This window comes from Rhinopithecus bieti, unplaced genomic scaffold (genome assembly GCF_001698545.2).
Source record: "Rhinopithecus bieti isolate Rb0 unplaced genomic scaffold, ASM169854v2 scaffold_11515, whole genome shotgun sequence".
In the NCBI taxonomy this organism is placed as follows: Eukaryota; Metazoa; Chordata; class Mammalia; order Primates; family Cercopithecidae; genus Rhinopithecus; species Rhinopithecus bieti.
The window spans coordinates 274546-294361 of NW_016806755.1; the positions used below are offsets into that span (position 1 = coordinate 274546).

The following is a 19816-nucleotide window of genomic DNA, read 5'->3' on the forward strand; positions in this document are numbered from 1 at the left end:
GGTACAGAAAACGGAAGTGAGGTACAGAAATAGCTGATTGGTTACAGCTCGGTGTTCGCCTTATTTGAACAGGGTTTGAACAGTTGGCTACATTTGACTGGCCAAAACTCAGTGATTAGCACAAGTGTAGACTACAATCTGTTTACACCTCCACTTGTTATAGTTCATGATGTACAGAAAAATCTTTAGGCTGAAGTTAAAGTACGTAAGGAGGCAGCTTTAGGCTAAACTTGATTTATTTTTTTTTATATTTTTGAGATGGAGTCTCGCTTGGTTGCCCAGGCTGGAGTGCAGTGGTGTGATCTCGGCTCACTGCAACCTCCATCTCCTGGGTTTAAGCGATACTCCTGCCTTAGTCTCCCAAGTAGCTGGGACTACAGGTGTGTGCCACCATTCCTGGCTATTTTTTGTATTTTTAGTAGAGATGGGGTTTCACCATATTGTCCAGGCTGGTCTCGAGCTCCTGGCCTCAGGTAATCCACCCACCTTGGCCTCCCAAAGTGCTGGGATTACTGCACCAGGCCGGCTAAACTTGATTTAACAGTACCTTTCGGGAGAAAGATTTTTTGTGTAATGGAATAGTTACTCTAATTATAAGATGCTATGATAACCTCATTTGGATCTGGGAATTTGCTCATGTGATGTATGTACACACGCACACACACTCTCAAACACATACACACGGATACACACACACGACTAATATTGCAATATTCTTTTTTGTCTATATTTGTGTGTCCTTGCAGAACTTTATATAGCCTAGTCTGGAAGTGTAGAGAAACTGTATCTGTTTCAGAGTGAAACTACTCTAGGGGATGGGAAATTCTGAGTTTATTATTTCCATGAGAAAATGGAATGGGGCTTCTTTTGGGGGAAGATTTAAAATTATCTGTGGAAAAAATGAGTTGGACTTGATAATGTAAGATGGGAAAATTTTCGTTATTATATTCAATGAGATAGATACAAATACTGGTTTCCTTAATATTTCTGAAATTGTATTATTGTATTATTGACTGTGATAGATGAGATTACTGTTCAAACATATTCACTCTTCCACCTCTCCATTTCATTGGAAGAGTGTAGTTACTGGTTCTATTAATGTTGGGCATGGCTCTGACTTGCTTTGGCCTCAGGGTAGATAGGGGACAGTTCTTTGCGTCTCGGCTGTGCTCAGCCATGAAGCTTGCTTTGGTCAATGGATGTTAGCAGATGTGACTCATGGAGGAATGAAAATGACTTTGCATAGCTGGGCTTGTCCTCTTGAACTGCTGTCATCTCCAAGCATAACACTTCCTTTGAACTTCTCCTTCAGCCTGAGCCCCAGATGGAACACCAGTGGAGAAGCTTAAATCTCAGGGAGGAGCCAAGTCCAATTGGACTCATAGCTTGAAACAGAGCTGCCCCACTGAGCTCAGCCTAGGTCAGCTAGCCCCAGCTGACCTGCAGTCATGTCAATTGTATGTCACTGAGATTTTGTGGCTCTTTCTTACTCAGCTTTAGCTAACTGATATACCACCATATCAGGGAAATTTGGTAGGACAACATAGCTAAGCACAATCTGAGATGGGGAATAGAATAGAATCCTCTGTTCAAAGCATATGGTAATCTGGTGCATATTTTACTTAATATCCCATTGTGCCCTTTTTTTATAACGTGTCTTTGGAAGTGAAACTGTACATCCAGTGTCTATGTAACACTGAGTCTATTGTCCATGTAACAGTCAGTCTACTGAACTGTTTTAAAATATTAGTTGAAAGACAGTAGACTGAACGAACCTCTGTAGTTCCAGAAGGCAGGGAGAAGGATTGGGAGAGTCAATACAAAGTGTGCAGGCAGGGCTGCGTTGGTATTTTTCCTCTGATGTGCTCCACAGAAGGGCAGCTGACCCACTGTGGGTTGATAATTTCACTGGTTCACAGAAGACAGGGAATATAGGCCTTTAGGGAAATAATGTGCCTTTGTCTTTAGGGAAATAATGTACCTTTAGGGAAATAATGTGAAATTCTCTATCAAGAGGGAAAATGCTGTTCTGAGCTGGTCAGATTCAAGGTCATGGATTGGACCATGGGATAAAGCTTTAGTGGCAGATGGCAACTTCCTTGAAATAGAGTGGAGAACAAGGGTGGCAACATTGGTGAGAAGGGGCAGGGAGGAGGCAGTAGGAAAGTCCAGCTTTACCCTGGAGAGATGAAGAGGTGGGGGTGGGCAGGGCAGGGTCAGCTGTTTGGGGTGGGAGGCAGGGAAGGTGTTGGCTGCCCAGCTGACATCTCTTATCTCTTTCCTGGGTTCAGAGTAGGTTATTTTACAGCCCAGCCTCTTTATGGCCTCAGCAGAGAAGCAAAGGCAAACAAAGAACAGGTGATCCCTCAGGCCCAAGGAGACACCTTCTACAGCAGGTGTGCCCACTTCAGCAGCCCTGCTGGTCAGAATCTCTACTTAGAAGGCTTCTTGGAAGACCAGGCCCTTATCGGCTTCCGACTCTGAAGTCCTAGGAACCCTCCCTCACACCTCCCTTCTACGTGGCTTTGAAAAGACTTTGATATTCTATCCCTATCCCTTAATTATTTGAATCCTCACCAGTTTGCAATGAGCCTGAACCCATCTTTGCTCCATTTTACAGATAACGAAACTGAGGCTGGAATGGTTGTTGCCAAGCTTCTTTGCCCTTTGTACTATGGGATTTAATTACATACATTTTATGGATTCTTTCCTTTATAAAGTTGTAATCACTCACTCTTTTTTAATAGAGAGAGATTTAGAAAAGGAAACAAAGCAAAAAATGACCTAAAATCCTATGGGTAAGATAACTCCTGTTAATATTCTTTCCTTCTTTCCCCAGTTCTATTTCCAGAGGTTACCACTTTCAATTTTATTTCTGTTTCATTCTATAAAGAGGAAGAAAATTTTGACACCTTTAAAATATAATTTAAATCATCTTAAATGTATAGAAAAGTTAAAGTGAGAATAAAGAACATTAATTTTTCTGCCCCATTTGAGAGCATGATCCCGGCAATATGCATGAACACCTTGCTACTGCCTTATCTGCAGGCTCCTCTGAAGTTTCATCAGCTGTCCCAAGATACACAGGTTTCATTATCCTGTCTGTGGTCTCCTTCAATCTGGAATGGTTCTCTCTTCTTTCCTTGACTTCCATGGCCTTATGTGTCCCGATGACAGGCCAGTTATTCTGTAGCACGTCCCTCACCTGGGGCGAGTCTGATGCTTCTTCAGGGTTGGATTCACTTGCACGCACCTTCAGCAGGAAGATCACAGAAGCTGTGCTGCATTCTCCTTGCATCCTGTCATGTGGTAAGTAATTTCACTCTACGATTAGTGATGGTGTTTACTATGATCATTTGATTACAGAGGTGACTGCCAGCTTCTCCACTGTAAGGTGACTCCTCTCTTTGTAATAAACAAGTATTTTGTGACAAGGCACACTGAAACCATGAAAATATTCCATTTCTCATCAAACTTTCACTTTACTCCATCATTTAGTTATATTGAAATGGATTCAGATTTTTATTTTATTCAGTGGGTTATTATCCATCATCATTATTCTTTACTTAGATGCTCACATGGTCCAAGATTTGGCCATCAAGGTCCCCTTCAAGCCAGATTCTGGGCTTTTCTGGCCTGCACCCATCATTCTTAGAGTACTTCATTACTTTCTAGCTCCCAAGATCTTTCGGGTTTATCTTGGGCTTTCCCAGCCCCCACCCTAGAATCAGTCATTTTCCGAAGGAGCCTTGGATTCTTTTAATGGAGAATGGCATTTAGAAGTCAATATATGGGTGCTAGGTGTGTTCATTGCCATTGGGGTATCACTGCTCCCAGACTCTCTAAGTGGACAGAGCAAGGATATATATGCACACACACTATTACATCAATATTCATCTCTCTATATAGAAAACCATGAGCTCACATCAATACTTTCAATTCTAATCAAAACCACAGGGCTCATTCTGGGTTTCTCTCCTTCCATATTCATGACTGCCTTCTCCATGAGTGAGAAAACTGGCTGCCAGCTTTGCTCAGTTGGTCCCCCTGCATGTACCCAATCTTCCACAGCAGAACTCCACCCCTCCACTCATTCTGCATGGCTCTGGCATCCACACTTGGTTGTCCCCTTCTGCCGTGTGGGCTTTCACTTGACAGTACTTGGACTCTAACACCCTATGCTAGGCCACCGTGCCCCTGCCTCCCTGCATGGCCACTCTTTATCCTATTCTGACTCTGACGTGCCATGCCAGGCTCCCCCACTCCAGATGAGTGCCATCTGGTACACATCCAGTGTGCTCAGCTTAGACTGCCCGGGCTATGATGGCTACTGTCCCACCCATGCCCATGTGCTGCATGCATCTTTTGAAGGTGTCTGGTTTATTTTACCTGCTCATCAGTTCAGTCAACATGTGCTACCAGTGTAGTGCACTAGCATATCACCTGTGGATCTGTGGGATGTTCAGAAGATTAAGGTCTCTGTAGACCACACTATAACAGAAAGCTGGAGAATGAATATGATCTGGGAGGAGACACTGACTTTGTACTTCTATCCTTGCCAGGTGAAAGCAAACTGCTGATTCTTACTGATATAGATAAGGAGAAAGCACAGGCTGCGTCAATAGCTACATACTACGTGCTAGGAGTGGTTAAGTTGTTCTATGTTGCATTTAGAAAAGCAACTAAAATTGGAGTTACTGCCTGATTAAGTTTATGGTGACATACAGTCATTCCCCCAAATTCAGCAACTTCCTACACAGGCTAAAGACCTAAAGAGGTGAGCCAAGTGGGCAGAAATGTGACAGGCATCCCTGTCCCTGCATCTTTCAAGTCTTTAATCACGGCGCTGATCCCTGTAATTCCCCTAGAAGTACAGTAATGCCGGTTTACTATTTGGGTAGGAAAAGAAAATCCCATGCTCCTGGGTCAGTTCAACCATTTCTTTGACCTCATCTCTCCTTGCTTGATTTGAGTACCAGTTGTGCTGGAGTACCTTCTAATATGGTTTGGCTCTGTATCCCCACCCAAATCTCAGCTCTAATTGTCATCTCCACATGCTGAGGGGGGGACCTGGTGGGAGGTAATTGGATTATGGGGGCAGTTTACCCCATGCTGTTCTTGTGATGGTAAGTTTCCATGAGATCTGATGGTTTAAAAGTGTTTGGCAGTCCCCAGCCTCTCTCCTGCCGCCATGTAAGCTGTACCTTGCTTCCCCTTCTGCCATGGTTGTAAGTTTTCTGAGGCCTCCCTAGCCATGTGGAACTGCGAGTCAATTTAACCTGTTTTGTTTATAAATTACCCAGTCTTAGGTAGCTCTTTACAGCAGTGTGAAAATGGACTAATATACTTTCTTAATGAATTTCCTCAGAAAGGATTCAGGAAATGTAAGCTTGCAAGTTTAGAAATATCCTTATTCTACCCTTAGACTTATTTATTTATTTATTATTTTTTTTGAGACGGAGTCTCGCTCTGTCGCCCAGGCTGGAGTGCGGTGGCCGGATCTCAGCTCACTGCAAGCTCCGCCTCCCAGGTTCCCGCCATTCTCCTGCCTCAGCCTCCTGAGTAGCTGGGACTACAGGCGCCCGCCACCTCGCCCGGCTAGTTTTTTATATTTTAGTAGAGACGGGGTTTCACTGTGTTAGCCAGGATGGTCTCGATCTCCTGACCTCGTGATCCACCCGTCTCGGCCTCCCAAAGTGCTGGGATTACAGGCTTGAGCCACCGCGCCCGGCCTCTACCCTTACACTTGATATTATGGCTGAGATGAGAGTTTTAGGTTCAAAATATATTTCCAGGAGTCCTAAAAATATAGTTCCATCTTTTCGTAGTCTTCCACCATCCTATGTTGTTGACAAGATTGAGAATGGTCTCTGTCTGTCCTTTGTAGGCAACCTTTCTCTTCCTGCTCCCACCTGTGGAACATGTTAGAATATATATATATATATATAATTTGGTGTTTTGAAATTTTGCAGTACCTGTCGAGGTGTGGAGCAGTTCCCCAGGCTTCCTTTTAATCTGTAGCTCTGGAATACTCTTGCTATTGGTGATTCTATATGTTGACTATTTTGCTCACACCCCACCCAGATGCATTCTCTACTGTGGTTCTCTGCTCTTCCCTGTGCCTGGGGAGGCTGATGGCTCCTTTGCTGGCAGGGCTCCAGCTGGGTTTGATCAATGGGAGGGACCGACAGGAGACTGGAAGTGGAAGGAGAGAGAGGTTGGTATAATTCTTTTCTGCTTCCCCTTGCTTCGATGCTGTCTAGAGGCGGTGGCATGCCGCCGTACTACAGAAGCTCCCACTGGGGGCCCTTCCTCCACAGTCCTCTGGCTCTGGTAACGTGGTTTTCTCCTTTTGTTCTTTTAGTTGTAGGGTGGTAACTGCTTCTCTCTCCTGCCAGTCTCTGGGCGCCTCACCATTTCTTGTTTTTTTCCTTTAACCCTTCCCACACCTCTGTAAGTTACCTTTTTACTAAAGTCCCTTTGTTTGACAATCTAGGGGTGAATTATGTGTCCTGTGCAGACTGTGACTGATATGCTGCCTTTCATTGTCTTGATTTTTCCTTCCTGGAAATTTTAGTAATTGGATGATGGATCATTAGTGTTAATCATCCATGTCTCTTATTTTAGCTCTGAAGTTTTCCATCTTTTTGTGTTTTTGCTCTACATTATGGGATATTTCCTTAGCTTGTTCTCCCATCCCTTCTAATGATGTGTTTTCAAATTTCAGTAGTCGTGGTTAGTTTTCAATGGTTCTTTCTTGCTTTCTTGGTCTCTCTTATTTCATGGCAATCTGCTCTTGTTATATGGATTCAGTAATTTCTCTAATTTAGGCATTAAAGGAAGGTTTTTTAATCTCTTAAAGTTATTTTCTATTCTCTAAGTTATTTCAGCTTCTTTTGGAGTCAATTATTTTGTTTATTCATCTTGACCTATCTCCTTTGTGCTGTTGATTTTCTAAATGTGTGAGGATATTTGGTTCTCGGTTATAAGAACCAGAAAATAAACTGATTTCCACGGATAGCTGATGTGCCTTCCCTCTGCTATAGCCTTCCATGAAAAAAGTAGGACAGCTTCTGGGAGCTATAGGTGTGTGGGCCATGCTTTGCAGCTGCCCTTCAGAATGCACAGGTTGGGGGCAGGGATGGTCAAGGACATTTCTCAGGGAGCTGTGTGTATGGGATGGGTCTCTGAGAATGGAGAGCTTGATGAGTTCAGGCCATGGAAGCAACATCTACACAAGCCTGGATCTGAGAAACTCAACTATACTCCCTGAAAATGAAGAGTTTACATGCAGAGTGAGTCTGGGGGAGGCAGCACTAGAAGGGCTGAAAGAGGAATAGAGTCAGACTGATTTCAGAGGGACCCATTCTAGAGGGACCACTGCCATGACTCCAAGGGGACATTTCCAAGGGGAGTCACAGGAGGTTTCACTGGAGAGTTGTATATGTCTGTCCAGTGTCTAGGAAGTGCTCACCATGGCTGAGCTTGCAGGGCCTCTTAGGACTGTCCAGGTGAGATGTATGGGTCGTGATGTGGGTTTGGAGAGGTTTCCAGCTAGAACTGGTCAGGATGGCCCATTAGCTCTGGGGCAGAGGCTCAGGGAGATGGGCAGGCATGCAGGACACAGGAATACTAATAGCAGCCACAGCTCTGCAGGGCGTTTCCCACCCGCCCGTCACTGTATGGAGATCCATTCTCATCTCAACTCATTTCTTGCCACAACAGCTCCCAAGGCAAACCTCGTTATTAGCTCTGCTTTGCAGGTGAGAATCTGGGGCAATGTGAGATGGCTTCTGTGCCCAGCTTGTGACTAGTTGCCACACTGACTCTCAACGTGGTGAAAGCAACTGTGAATGGGCCCGATTCCAAATCCCAGCAAATTTACACTAAGGAGGGTGGCTGGGGTCTATCCATCCCCTGACTAGCTGATCTTCAGCTTCCTTATAGGACCAGGGGGAATACTGAGCATGCAGTGGACTGAGGGTCAGAGAGGTCATGTGGAGCGCTGCACACACCTGAGGGACTTGTGTGCCTGTGTGACTTCCGGGTGATTCATGAGGAACATTCCTAATGGGGTGGGAAGGAAACCTATCACTAAGCTATTTAGGAAGACCAGTCTCCAGTAGGTCACACCAGCCAGCCACTTTTATGGCAGAAGGAAAATCCTACCCAGCTCCTTCCCCAGAGATGGCGGAATGTAGCCTGGCTGACTGGCAGAGCCTCTCAGGCTATGATTCGGACCCTGGACTCCAGCAAGGGGGAAGGACAGCAGCTCCCAGTTCTTTCTTATAGACTGCTTTCTTGAGGAGCTTCAAGTGCTCTGGCTATGATTGGTGCAGGGCTCTGCTGCCTCCAGGGGGTGCTATCTCCTTTCCCTAGCAGAGGCAAAGGGTCTGGCAGCCAGCTCTGGGAGTATTGGTTTAACCTGAAATGTCTGCTAGGAAGAGCTACCTATCCCTCTCCTGGGCATTATGGTCCTGAAGGTAGAGCTTGGACTTTGGATTGAAAGTCCAGCCCTGCCATCTACAAGTTGGTTGGCTGAGACAAGACACTCTACTTCTTCGAGGCTCAGTTTTCTCGCCTGTGAAATGGGATGATCACACCACACCAGTTAGGCATGAGGATGGAGTAAGGGCCGTTTCACGTGCTTCTACCTGGTATGGGAGCTGTTTGCTGCTTTTACTACCATTTCAGGTCTTCTGTTGTTCTCTGACCCACAAGAGCTAGGGCTCAGGCCACATGCCTTGGGCAGTAGTTCTCAAATGTGTCTATGTGGAAGCTTGCCTCCAAGGACTCACCAGCAAATCCAGACCCCACACAGCTTCCCTGCAAGAAGGAGGTGACAGTGGCTGAGTTCTTGCCTACACAGAGGACAGGTGTCCATAGAGTTCCCAGCTGGAGTTGAGCAGTTTCTGGTCAAGCAGTGTTCTCTGATTTTACACGTCTGGAAGCTACCATTACAATCAGGTCTCCTTAAATGTCTTCCTTCCTTTTCCTTCCCTCCCCTCCTCTCCCTCCTCTCCCCTCCCCTCCCCTCCCCTTCCCTTCCCTTCCCTTCCCTTCCTTCCTTTGTCAGATGCTGCATGTGGACCTGTGCTGGGATCTGGAGGCAGAGACAAGAACTATGACCTAGAAATAGGGGAGTGGGGAGACAAGGGTACTCAGGCAGACAACCAACTAGACTTCTACATCGGCCTCTGCAGCAGAGCATGGGAGGGTGGCAGGAATTTGTCATGGCAGCAGGGACATAGGAGCTGGGGTGCAATGGAGGAGCAGCAGCTTTCCAGGTAGTCAAGGCAGGAAGGAGCACGGTCCAGAAAGAAGAGATGACAGGGGCCAGTCTACAGCGACAGTGAGCAGAGGCCTGGGTGCTTGGCAGATGGGTGTGCATCCTGGATCTGGCTGTTTCTTAGCTGAGTGACTTTGGGCAAGTTGCTCAAGTACTGAGTGTCACTTTGCTTCATCAGCACAACAGGAATAAAAATGCCCACCTCTCAGAGCTGTTGTGATGATTAACTAAGGTAATGTCTGTAGAGTCTATGAGCTACAAACGGCAGCTGCCATTCTAGAGGGACCACTGCCGTGACTTCATGGGGACATTTCCATGGGAGCCACAGGAGGTTCACTGGACAGGTGTGTATGTCCAGTGTTTAGGAGGTGCTCTTGAAGCAAACTGTTACTCTCAGAAGGTCCTCTAAGCACACATGTGACTTTGCCATGTGGGGGTGAGGGGCAGGGAATTATAAGCTAGTGTATTCAAAACAGGAGTAGCCCTTGTAAGCAAAGCTGTTCCATTACAGCCAAATCATGTGCATCTCAGCTCCAAAGGAGAAAGTGACCATTCTCATTGAATTCTCATCACCACAACCTTGGGACTGGCTGAGATAAGATACTCCACTTCCAGGGCCCACCCTGAGTTTTCACTCAGACCCTGGATGCCCACCTCCTTCCCTCACCCTGGCTGACATTCTCAGCAACACTGCCCTCCCTTGGTCTCCAGGGGCTGAATGCTCTCAGCCTCAGGGCTTTTGCCGTGGCTGTGCCATCTCTCTGGCCTGTTGAACTCATTTACTCACAGCATCTCACTCTCTGTAATAATTTATTTCCCTCTTTCCTTGTACCCTGTCTGTCTTCTCCCCCAGGGCTGAGAGCTCCAGAAGGAACCAAGGACAGGAAGCCTGTCTTGTCCACCTCTGGTGCCCAGCAGGAGAGCCAGGTTCGTAGGAGGTCTGCAAGTAATGTTTCTGAACGAACTTATGAAAGGCAGTTCTTTTTATACCCATTTCATGGATGAGGAAACTGAGGGGGGGGAGAGAGAGAGGGAGAGAGAGAGGCAGGCAGATGCACACACCCCTAGAGAGAGAGAGAGAGACACTCCTAAAGAAAGAGAAAGGGAGGGAGAGAGGGAGGGGGGGTGGGGGGAGAGAGAGAGAGAGACAGGGAGAGAGAGAGAGAGAGAGAGAGAGAGAGACAGCGCAGCTCCAGTCTGCCTGTATGCAGGGTTGAGGTGGGCATGAGAGACACACGCAGGCAGGGCTGCAGCTCCAGGCAGGCCTTGGAGGCTCAAGATGCGGCTCCTCAGGGCGAGTGCTGGGGTCCCAGGGACAGCGGGCGGCTGGAGCGCTCTCGTGGGCGGGCACAAGGGGCAGGCTGGGCGGGCGCAGGCGGGAGCCTGGCAGGCGCTCCGCTCCTCAGGCAGGCAGCATCGGCACAGCAGGAGCAGGTGAAGCAGGCGCGGCTCTGCACCGCGCCCAATGCCTCCTGGGCGCAGGAGTGCAGCCGGGGGCGGGGCCGAGTAAGCCCCCATATGAACTCTCCGGGAAGCCGGGCGCCCTGCCTGCCCTTGGCCCAGGGCGCAGAGCGTCACACTGGATCTGGGGAGCATCCTGCCCCCACTGTGGACCTCAGTCTCCTCACCTAAGACATGGGCTGTCCCATCCTCACCCTGTAAGCTGCGAGCCGAGGAGGTAAGGGGTGCATCTGAAGTGTCTGGGCGCTATCGGTGTTAGGATATAGTAGCTTTTGCTGAGATTTCAGGAGACAAAGCAAAGGGCCTTCCCTACTCTAACCCGACTGGGAAATTAGCATTGTGTGTATGATTCATTAGTTTTCCTCTGACTGACTGGGAAGGCAGGCTGCAGGGGGTCCCTGCTGGGGCTTGCAGCTGGTTCTAGTTTTTGATCTGGAGAGCTGCCTGGGGACAAAATGCAGAGACACCATTTTACTGACCTTGTGTAATAATTCACCCTGTCCCTCCTACACTCGCCACCCCCTTGGGTGTGCCTGAGGGATTTGAGTCCCCTGGTCCTCACTGGTCAGTGTACCCTAAGCCCAGCAGCATCAGGCAGATGCCCAACACCACCTTTTCAATGCTTCTCCTCCTCCTGTCTTGGCCTTCTCCTCCAATCCATTTTCTATATCCAAGTGATCTTACTGGAATGGACCTGGCCTTGCTGGTCTGGCCCACCACTCCAGCTTCATCATCTGCCACCCTGAAGCCTGTTATTCTGGTTACTTTTCCCAGCAGGCTCTGCTCCTTCCTGCCTCTGTGCCTTTGCACATGCCATTCCTTGCACCTCGAGTTCCCTCCTCTCCCTGTCCCTTTGGCTGGTGGACTCCTCTTCAGCCATCGAGCCCTGTACCATTGCCACCTCTTCTCCCATCTCCCTGCTCCTTCTCTGATCTCTCAACTCACAGGCCTCTCTTTCATATTGGTGTTGGCAATGGCAGTGAGTTCTATCTGCATTTGTGCTGGTCAGCCCCTCTGTTCTGGGAGGGCCATGGCTGTATAAGTCATATTTGTAGCCTTTGTTTCTAGCCCAGGGCTTGACACACACTTATTGAGTGGGTGAATGAAGCAGTGAGCATTTTCTGGAGCCCTCCCAGCCCAGTCCTTCCACTCTGATCCTGCTGTAGGTGGTCAGTTCAGGATGAATGGTGTTTCTCCACACTCCAGGCCGAGCCCTGCTGATGGTCACCCAGAGCCTTGGGTTCTGGCCCATTTGCTGCTTCTGAGTGCAGTGCCTCTGCCACAGGTTCATGCAGCTGGGGCTGCTCTTTATCTTATATTGGGCCTTGTGTTTGCCTCTAGAATAGTTTATTTTGTCATGTTCAGCCCCAAATGGCCCTTTTTACCGGAAGACCATAGTGCCGGAGAAATCTTCCTGCCTTCGAGATCTGGTTCCTAAATAACCAGACTGTAAACTATCAGGTGAATTCACAGCTTGATCTTTTAAATGACTAAATGAGACTCATCTTTTTTTTTTTTTTTTTTTTTTTTTGAGACAGTCTTACTCTGTTGCCCAGGTTGGAGTACAGTGGTGCACTCTCTGCTGACTGCAACCTCCGCCTCCCAGGTTCGAGTGATTCTCCTGCTTCAGCCTCCCATGTAGCTAGGACTACAGGCATGTGCCACCACACTTGGCTAATTTTAGTATTTTCAGTGGAGACGGGGTTTCACCATGTTGGCAAGGCAGGTGTTGAACTCCAGACCTCAGAGACTCATCATTATAATTAGATCAAATGCACAGTGAGTGACATTGATGACAGCCGACAAACAGAATTTACTGAACTCTGGTTGATTTTGGCCTTGTACTCTGCAAAAACTGCCTTAACGTACCAATTGATCATGAAGAAAATATGTATGTTCAAAAATACATATGGCCATTATATGAGACTTAAAGAATATCTCAAATAGGGTTTTCTGCTATAAATAGTGTTTTACAAGATGGGGTCGAAGGGCCATGTGTGTCAGAATCACATAGTCTACTTGTTAAATACAGATTCCTGGCCCCCATCCTGGACTCACTTAACTACATCTCCTGGTGGAATGGCCCTGGGATCTGCACTTTCAACATGCTTCTAAAATGATTCTGATGTTTACTGAAGGTTGAGAACTGTGGGATTAATAATGACTAGAGAATCTGAGAGGTGAGTCACAATGATGTATGTAGTGGTATGGTGCTTCCCATGCAAAACATCCATCATTGGCACTACCATGGGGGAGCTCTGGAGTCTAAATTCCAACCCAGTCTTGGCAGGGGGTCCGTTGTGCTGAGGAGGTCTCGGGGAAGGGACAGCCTGTACCAGGGCATAGAGATGTGGAACAGTCTGGTGTGCTTGTGAGCTGCACACTGCATCAGGTGACTTGAACACAGTCATGGAGTGGGTTCTGGGGAGGACACTGGGCACCTGTGACTTTGGCCAGGTATGTGTGTGCACATAGTGGGTGGTAGGAGGAAGCTGGTGTGCTGATGAGCCAGGCTTTTCATACTGGGCAGTCTTCAACTTTGCCAGGTATTGCTTAAAAAACAAGGCTGGCAGGGCAGGGAGGGGCTGAGACCAGGAGGGTGCACTGAGTGTGGATCCCCGAGGCTTTAGCTCTATCTTGAAGGGAATGGGGTGCCGTGGAAGGACACAAGCAATCCTGTGCAGAGTGGCATTTATTGCTGTCTCCGTTTAGATAAAATGTGACAAGGGGCATTCTACCCATCCTCCCTGAACAATTCTGTCACTAAACTCTGCATACAGCACTCCAACTTCTTCATCATCAGAACAGCCTCAAATCCTGAAGCCAGAGGGAATTGGTAGAACAAGTTCTGGCATTAGACGACCTGAGTTTGTAACGGGGCCCTGTTACTGATTAACTGTGTGACTATGGGCAAGTTGCTTTCCATCTCGGGGTCTTAGATTCCTCATCTATGAAATGGATTGATAAACTAGGAATAAACTAGCTAATAGACGAAAGTGCTGAGCACAGTAGCCAGCATTCAACAAGTGCTTCTAACAGGGTAGCAATCATTGGATGCCAGTGTCTTACCATGAGCCTAAGGTAATAGCCCCTCCAGGTACCAGCCTTGGGATGGAAGCAGCTGAGAGCCTTTGTACCCAGCCCTGCTCCTCCCTGGATTCTACCCTGGGCTTGATCCCTGAGTATTGTTTGTCTGTTTGCCTTGCAGGCATCATCCCTGAAGTGTATCACTTAGTTCGAGTGTCCTGGAATCTTTTCACATCCACCATGAACACCTCTCACCTCCTGGCCTTGCAGCTGCCAAAATCCCCACAGGGTGAAAACAGAAGCAAGCCCCTGGGCATCCCATACAACTTCTCTGACCATTGCCAGGATTCTGTGGACATGATGGTCTTCATCGTCACTTCCTACAGCATTGAGACTGTTGTGGGGGTCCTGGGTAACCTCTGCCTGATGTGTGTGACTGTGAGGCAGAAGGAGAAAACCAACGTGACCAACCTGCTTATCACCAACCTGGCCTTCTCTGACTTCCTCATGTGCCTCCTCTGCCAGCCGCTGACCGCCATCTATACCATCATGGATTACTGGATCTTCGGAGAGACCCTCTGCAAGGTGTCGGCCTTCATCCAGTGCGTGTCGGTGACGGTCTCCATCCTCTCGCTCGTCCTTGTGGCCCTGGAGAGGCATCAGCTCATCATCAACCCAACAGGCTGGAAGCCCAGCATCTCTCAGGCTTACCTGGGGATTGTGCTCATCTGGGTAATTGCCTGTGTCCTCTCCCTGCCCTTCCTGGCCAATAGCATCCTGGAGAATGTCTTTCACAAGAACCACTCCAAGGCTCTGGAGTTCCTGGCGGATAAGGTGGTCTGTACTGAGTCCTGGCCACTGGCTCACCACCGCACCATCTATACCACCTTCCTCCTCCTCTTCCAGTACTGCCTCCCACTGGGCTTCATCCTGGTCTGTTATGCACGTATCTACCGGCGCCTGCAGAGGCAGGGGCGTATGTTCCACAAGGGCACCTACAGCTTGCGAGCTGGGCAGATGAAGCAGGTCAATGTGGTGCTGGTGGCGATGGTGGTGGCCTTCGCTGTGCTCTGGCTGCCTCTGCATGTGTTCAACAGCCTGGAGGACTGGCACCATGAGGCCATCCCCATCTGCCATGGGAACCTCATCTTCTTGGTGTGCCACTTGCTTGCCATGGCCTCCACCTGTGTCAACCCATTCATCTACGGCTTTCTCAACACCAACTTCAAGAAGGAGATCAAGGCCCTGGTGCTGACTTGCCAGCAAAGTACCCCCCTGGAGGAAATGGAGCATCTACCCCTGTCCACAGTACACACAGAAGTCTCCAAAGTGTCCCTGAGGCTAAATGGCAGGTCCAATCCCATTTAATCAGGTCTAGGGCTTTTCCCTGTCATGTCCCTTGCCAGGCTCTTTCACTTAGCTAAGTGGGCACACTGCAAGCTGGGGTGGCACCCCAGCATTCCTGGCTTTCTGGGGCACAGATAGGCTGGCAAGAGCCGTTTTTGCATCTGTTTGCATTGTGAAAACTGGCATTCTGATACTTCAGCTGTTTGTTCCTGGGAGAATTCTGAGCACAGATTCCAGAGGTCACAGTAAGCCTTGCAGCTTGAGCTGAAAGATGCCAGAGCCGGAGATGTCTGCTGGCAGCAGTCAGGGTTCATTCTGGTGACACAGCAACAGATGCCTGGCCTGGGAACCCAGGGATTTCACCTCCATCAGTGAGATCATGGGGTCACTGTAGGGTGAGGGAAGGAGCGCTTGGAGTCAGAACTCCAGACCTTGGTCAGCTCCTCACCTCTGGAGAGATGGTGTATGGAGGCGCTTCAGAAGTAAAGAATTCCGTGAATGCAAAGCAGTGGGATTACTGTTATATCATTAGTGCATCCAGCTGAAGAGAATAGATCCAGTAGTCTTGGTTCACAGCCCTCTGCAGCAGGAATTCCAGGACTTACTTCCCACTCCATCCCTTTTCTCTATCACTGTGTCTTCCACCTTACATGGAAATCAGCCTGCAAGTTCCTCTCCTCGATGAGATGGTGAGCGTCCTGCAGGTGAAATCCATATATCATCATGGGGCTTGTGTCTTACATGCCATGGACAGGCCGTGGCCCAAGGAGAGAGCTCCAGGGAAGTTTTCCATGGTGGGTTGATGGTAAAGGTGCCACTCACTGCTGAATGTTTGGCGCTGGATAGGAGTCCAGTATGGGAAGTGCCAGGACTCAGGCTGCTGCAGCCACAGTCTCCTGCCTGCCCTTCCTTGCCTCCAAGGACCTCATCTGATACAGCAGCTGGACTGAGACTCTGTGGCTTTCCCCACTGTTGACCCACTACAGAGGCCTCCAGAAGTCAAGGCCATGGCTGCAGCCTCCTTCACTCCGTGCTCTGACCACTGAGCTGACTTGCCCCAGATAATGTGCCACAAATCTTTCAAAGCTTCCTCAGGGTATTGGGCATCCTGGGCATCCCAGTGGCCTTCAGTAGGATCAGGGGCAGGGAGTCCTGGGAGTCTAACTTCATGGGGCACTGGCTGAAAAAAGCAGGGGTCCCCTTCCTCCAGCCAGCCAGGGAAAAAGGAGAAAGGGCTCCAATGAGTGTGAATATCTTACCTTGGGGGTTATGGCCTAGTTCTCTGGATGCTGAACCAGGACCAAGGCTTCATTTATGTGTGGACCAGACAGCCTGTCCTTGCAGGGAAAGAAATGTCAGGGCTGCTTCTGGGCTGCATTGGATGGGATGTCTCTGCACGGCTCTGTTGGCTCAGACCAACCCTCCAGCAGAGTGGACAGTGACTGGCCTACTACAGCCTCCCAGGGCAGGGTATTCATGTGCTGGAGCCCTGGAAGAGCCTCATCATAAACCAGCATCGGTTCTGCACAGGGGGTCTGGCACAGGGCTCTCACGCTAACCAAGAACCCGTGGAACTGACACCCAAGACAAGTGCTCTTCGAGCCAGCAGCTCTCTTCCTGGAGCTGTTTATCTTATCGCTTCTTTTGGTCACATCTCCCATTCAGTTCCTTTGTTCATTTTTGTGTTGGATTTTGGGCAGATTTCTTGGGCCACTCTCTTGGACACAGCTTGTGCTTGTCCTGTGGTGCCATCTACTGCTGGCTGCTCCAGGTGACCACCTGCCAGCAAAGCCCAGGCTCCGGGACCCATCTATTTTGTGAAAAGGCCACATGCACAAAGCAACCCCCAAATGCCAAAGGAGCCAAGAGACCAAAGAAGGAGGCAGACAAATCCAGTTTGTTGGTATTGAGTGTTTTATTGAGGGAACTTATAGGCAGAAGGGTGGTCTTGGGTGGCCACAAGACAGGCAGATCTCTGCACTGTTACTCACAGACCCAAGGCTTATATACCATAGAAAATGGATGTACGTGCTCCAGCAAGACAATGAAAGGCAGTGCACCAGAGCAGGCAAGAATGCCATGTGCATCATAGCCCAGAATTTGCACAATAGCATCAAGCTTGCTTTGATCTAAAAGCAGGAGTACATATTCTTACACTTGGGACAGTAAATAAAGTAGGAGTCAGGAGGCGTTCATGGGACTGGGGCTAATCAGAAGTCAACATGGCAAATTAGCATCCAAGGTGGAGTCACTTTTGTCTTCACATCACCCCAGAAAGATGTCATTGTCCAAACTTCCCAAGGAATTGGGGGCCTCAGGCCCCCCTGGACCCTGTGCAAGTGCCTGAAGTTGCTTCTCATTATTAGTCTTGATGGTGCCAAAATGCTGGGGACACAGATGACTTCAGGTGCAGACATGCTTGAGGACGGAGGGCCAGGCCAGGCATCTGGGGAAGGTGCTTGGTGCTAAGAATTGGGATAGTGGGTAGAAGCCTCAATGAGTGTGTTCTGTGCGCCAGTATCACCTGAAGCTTGTAGATAATGCAGAGTCCTTGCTGCCAGCCCAGCTCAATTGGATCCAAATCCATGTTTTATCGAGATCCCAAGTTAATTGTGTGCACATTAAAGTTTGAGAAGCTCTGCTCTAAGAAACAGGTTGCCTTGGAGCCTAGAGTCACTGGGTAAGCAACTGTAGACACCCATCCTAGTTCCGGGAATGTCTCTAAAATTGTTATTGCTGAAAAGGTGCATTTGGTTTTGGTTATCTGTCTCATCTCTGGCAGCATGTAGTCATATTTTTTGTGAGGCTTTTTCATTCTTTTGATAAGTATTTGCCATATGTATAGTTTGCAAAGATATGTTCATAGTGAACATGGCTTTTTGTATTCTGGTCTATTTCACTTAAAACTGTATCATCAATAGTTTTTCATCTTGCTGGATATCTTTTCTTTTCTTTCTTTTTTTATTTGAGACGGACTTTCACTCATGCTGCCCAGGCTGGAGTGCAATGGCGCAATCTTGGCTCACTGCAACTTCCACCTCCTGGATTCAAGCAATTCTCCTGCCTCAGCCTCCCATGTAACTGGGATTACAGGTGCCTGCCACCACACCCAGCTAATTTTTTTTTTTTTTTGTGTATTTTTAGTAGAGACAGGGTTTCACTATATTGGCCAGGCTGGTCTCGAACTCCTGACCTCAGGTGATCCACCCTGCTCTGTCTTCCAAAGTGCTGGGATTACAGGCATGAGCCACTACCTGGCCTAGATATCATTTTTGATGGCTGCTTATGAGTGTAGAAACTGCCCCAATGAAAGCCAGCACCTCTCAGTATCTCTACTCTAGCTCCTCGGGGGTGGTGGGGAGTGGGTGCTTGGGGGGGCCATCTGCTAGGCCAGCCCAAGGTGCGCACCCTCTTGGGCCACCCATTGTGGGAGGAACCCATCTTACAGAGGAGCATCATGGCTGCGAATTAGAGAACTCATACCACAAAGACTGACTTGGCAACCCTCGGAGAATGGTCAAAACTTTATCACGCTCCTGGCTGAGCTGCTTAAAAACCCTGCCTAATGCTATCGCTTTCTTTATTAAAGCATTGATGTGGCTTTTTTTTTTTTCCATTACAAATAGTAATCATATTCATATGAGAAGATATCAATATATACAAAAATTAAAATTAAAAAAAAAAGGAAATTATCAGGAGTTCCACCACAAAACATAAATCACTGTTTACCATTTTGGGAGCTCATTTAAAAGTTTCATATGCATAGTTCATATACGTATGTCTTTTTTTTAAAAAATGATTGAGGATCGTAGTGTGCTCCATATGGTAACTGCGGTTATATAATCATATTTAAGGATTGTTTTATATCTTTTTTGTTTTTAACTTGATACAAAATTTTATTCACTTGTCTATTCATAAACAGAATATGTCAGACCACTTATGTTAGCTGTGGGGCATACAGGGTGCCGTTAAAGTAATCGACATGTGTCCCTTTCTATGGAACTTAGGAGCTCCATTTTGATAGATATATCCTATGTCCTCAATATCATCTGTTGCTGCGATTTCGTATGCCGGTCTCTAGACCTGTCTGCATAGAGTTTATGGATGAACGTCTATGCAAAGAACTTTTTCCTATATTCTGGATTTATTTCCGCTAGGGGAGAGATTTCCAGAAGGTGGAATAACAAAGGGCACTAGGGCCGGGCGCAGCGCTGGCTCAAGGCCTGCTAATCCAGCACTTTGCGGACGGCCCGAGACGGGGGGATCACGAGGTCAGGAAAGCGAGACCATCCTGGCTAACACGGTGAAACCCCGTCTCTACTAAAAATACAAAAAAAAAACTAGCCGGGCGAGGTGGCGGGCGCCTGTAGTCCCAGCTACTCCGGAGGCTGAGGCAGGAGAATGGCGTAAACCCGGGAGGCGGAGCTTGCAGTGAGCTGAGATCCGGCCACTGCACTCCAGCCTGGGTGACAGAGCGAGACTCCGTCTCAAAAAAAAACAAACAAAAAAAAAAAAAAACAAAGGGCATAGACATTTTTCAAGGCTCTTGAAGTGTGCTGCAAAATTGATTTCCAAAAAAGGTCTGGAACAATTTGCACTCCCCGAAGAGTGCCCATTTCACCGTATCCTGGCTACTGTTGGTGATTTACCATTAACCAAAAGATTTTGACTTGAATCGCCCAGACTGGAGGG

General features: G+C 48.1%; 1 protein-coding gene across 2 annotated transcripts; it reads left to right on the forward strand.

Annotated features, from left to right (window-relative positions):
* Window positions 1-3248: 3248 nt before the first annotated feature.
* On the forward strand, window positions 3249-18110 carry LOC108533126 (neuropeptide Y receptor type 4). 2 transcript variants are annotated; one of them, XM_017877533.1, is made up of 2 exons: window positions 3249-3309; window positions 13959-18110. In XM_017877533.1, exon 2 carries the CDS (start codon window positions 14018-14020, stop codon window positions 15143-15145), a length of 1128 nt encoding a protein of 375 aa, XP_017733022.1. In that variant the 5' UTR covers window positions 3249-3309; window positions 13959-14017; the 3' UTR covers window positions 15146-18110. The 2 variants fall into 2 exon arrangements, with proteins under 2 accessions (XP_017733022.1, XP_017733021.1); XM_017877532.1 differs by lacking the exon at window positions 3249-3309 and adding an exon at window positions 10741-10967.
* The last annotated feature ends 1706 nt before the right edge of the window (window positions 18111-19816 follow it).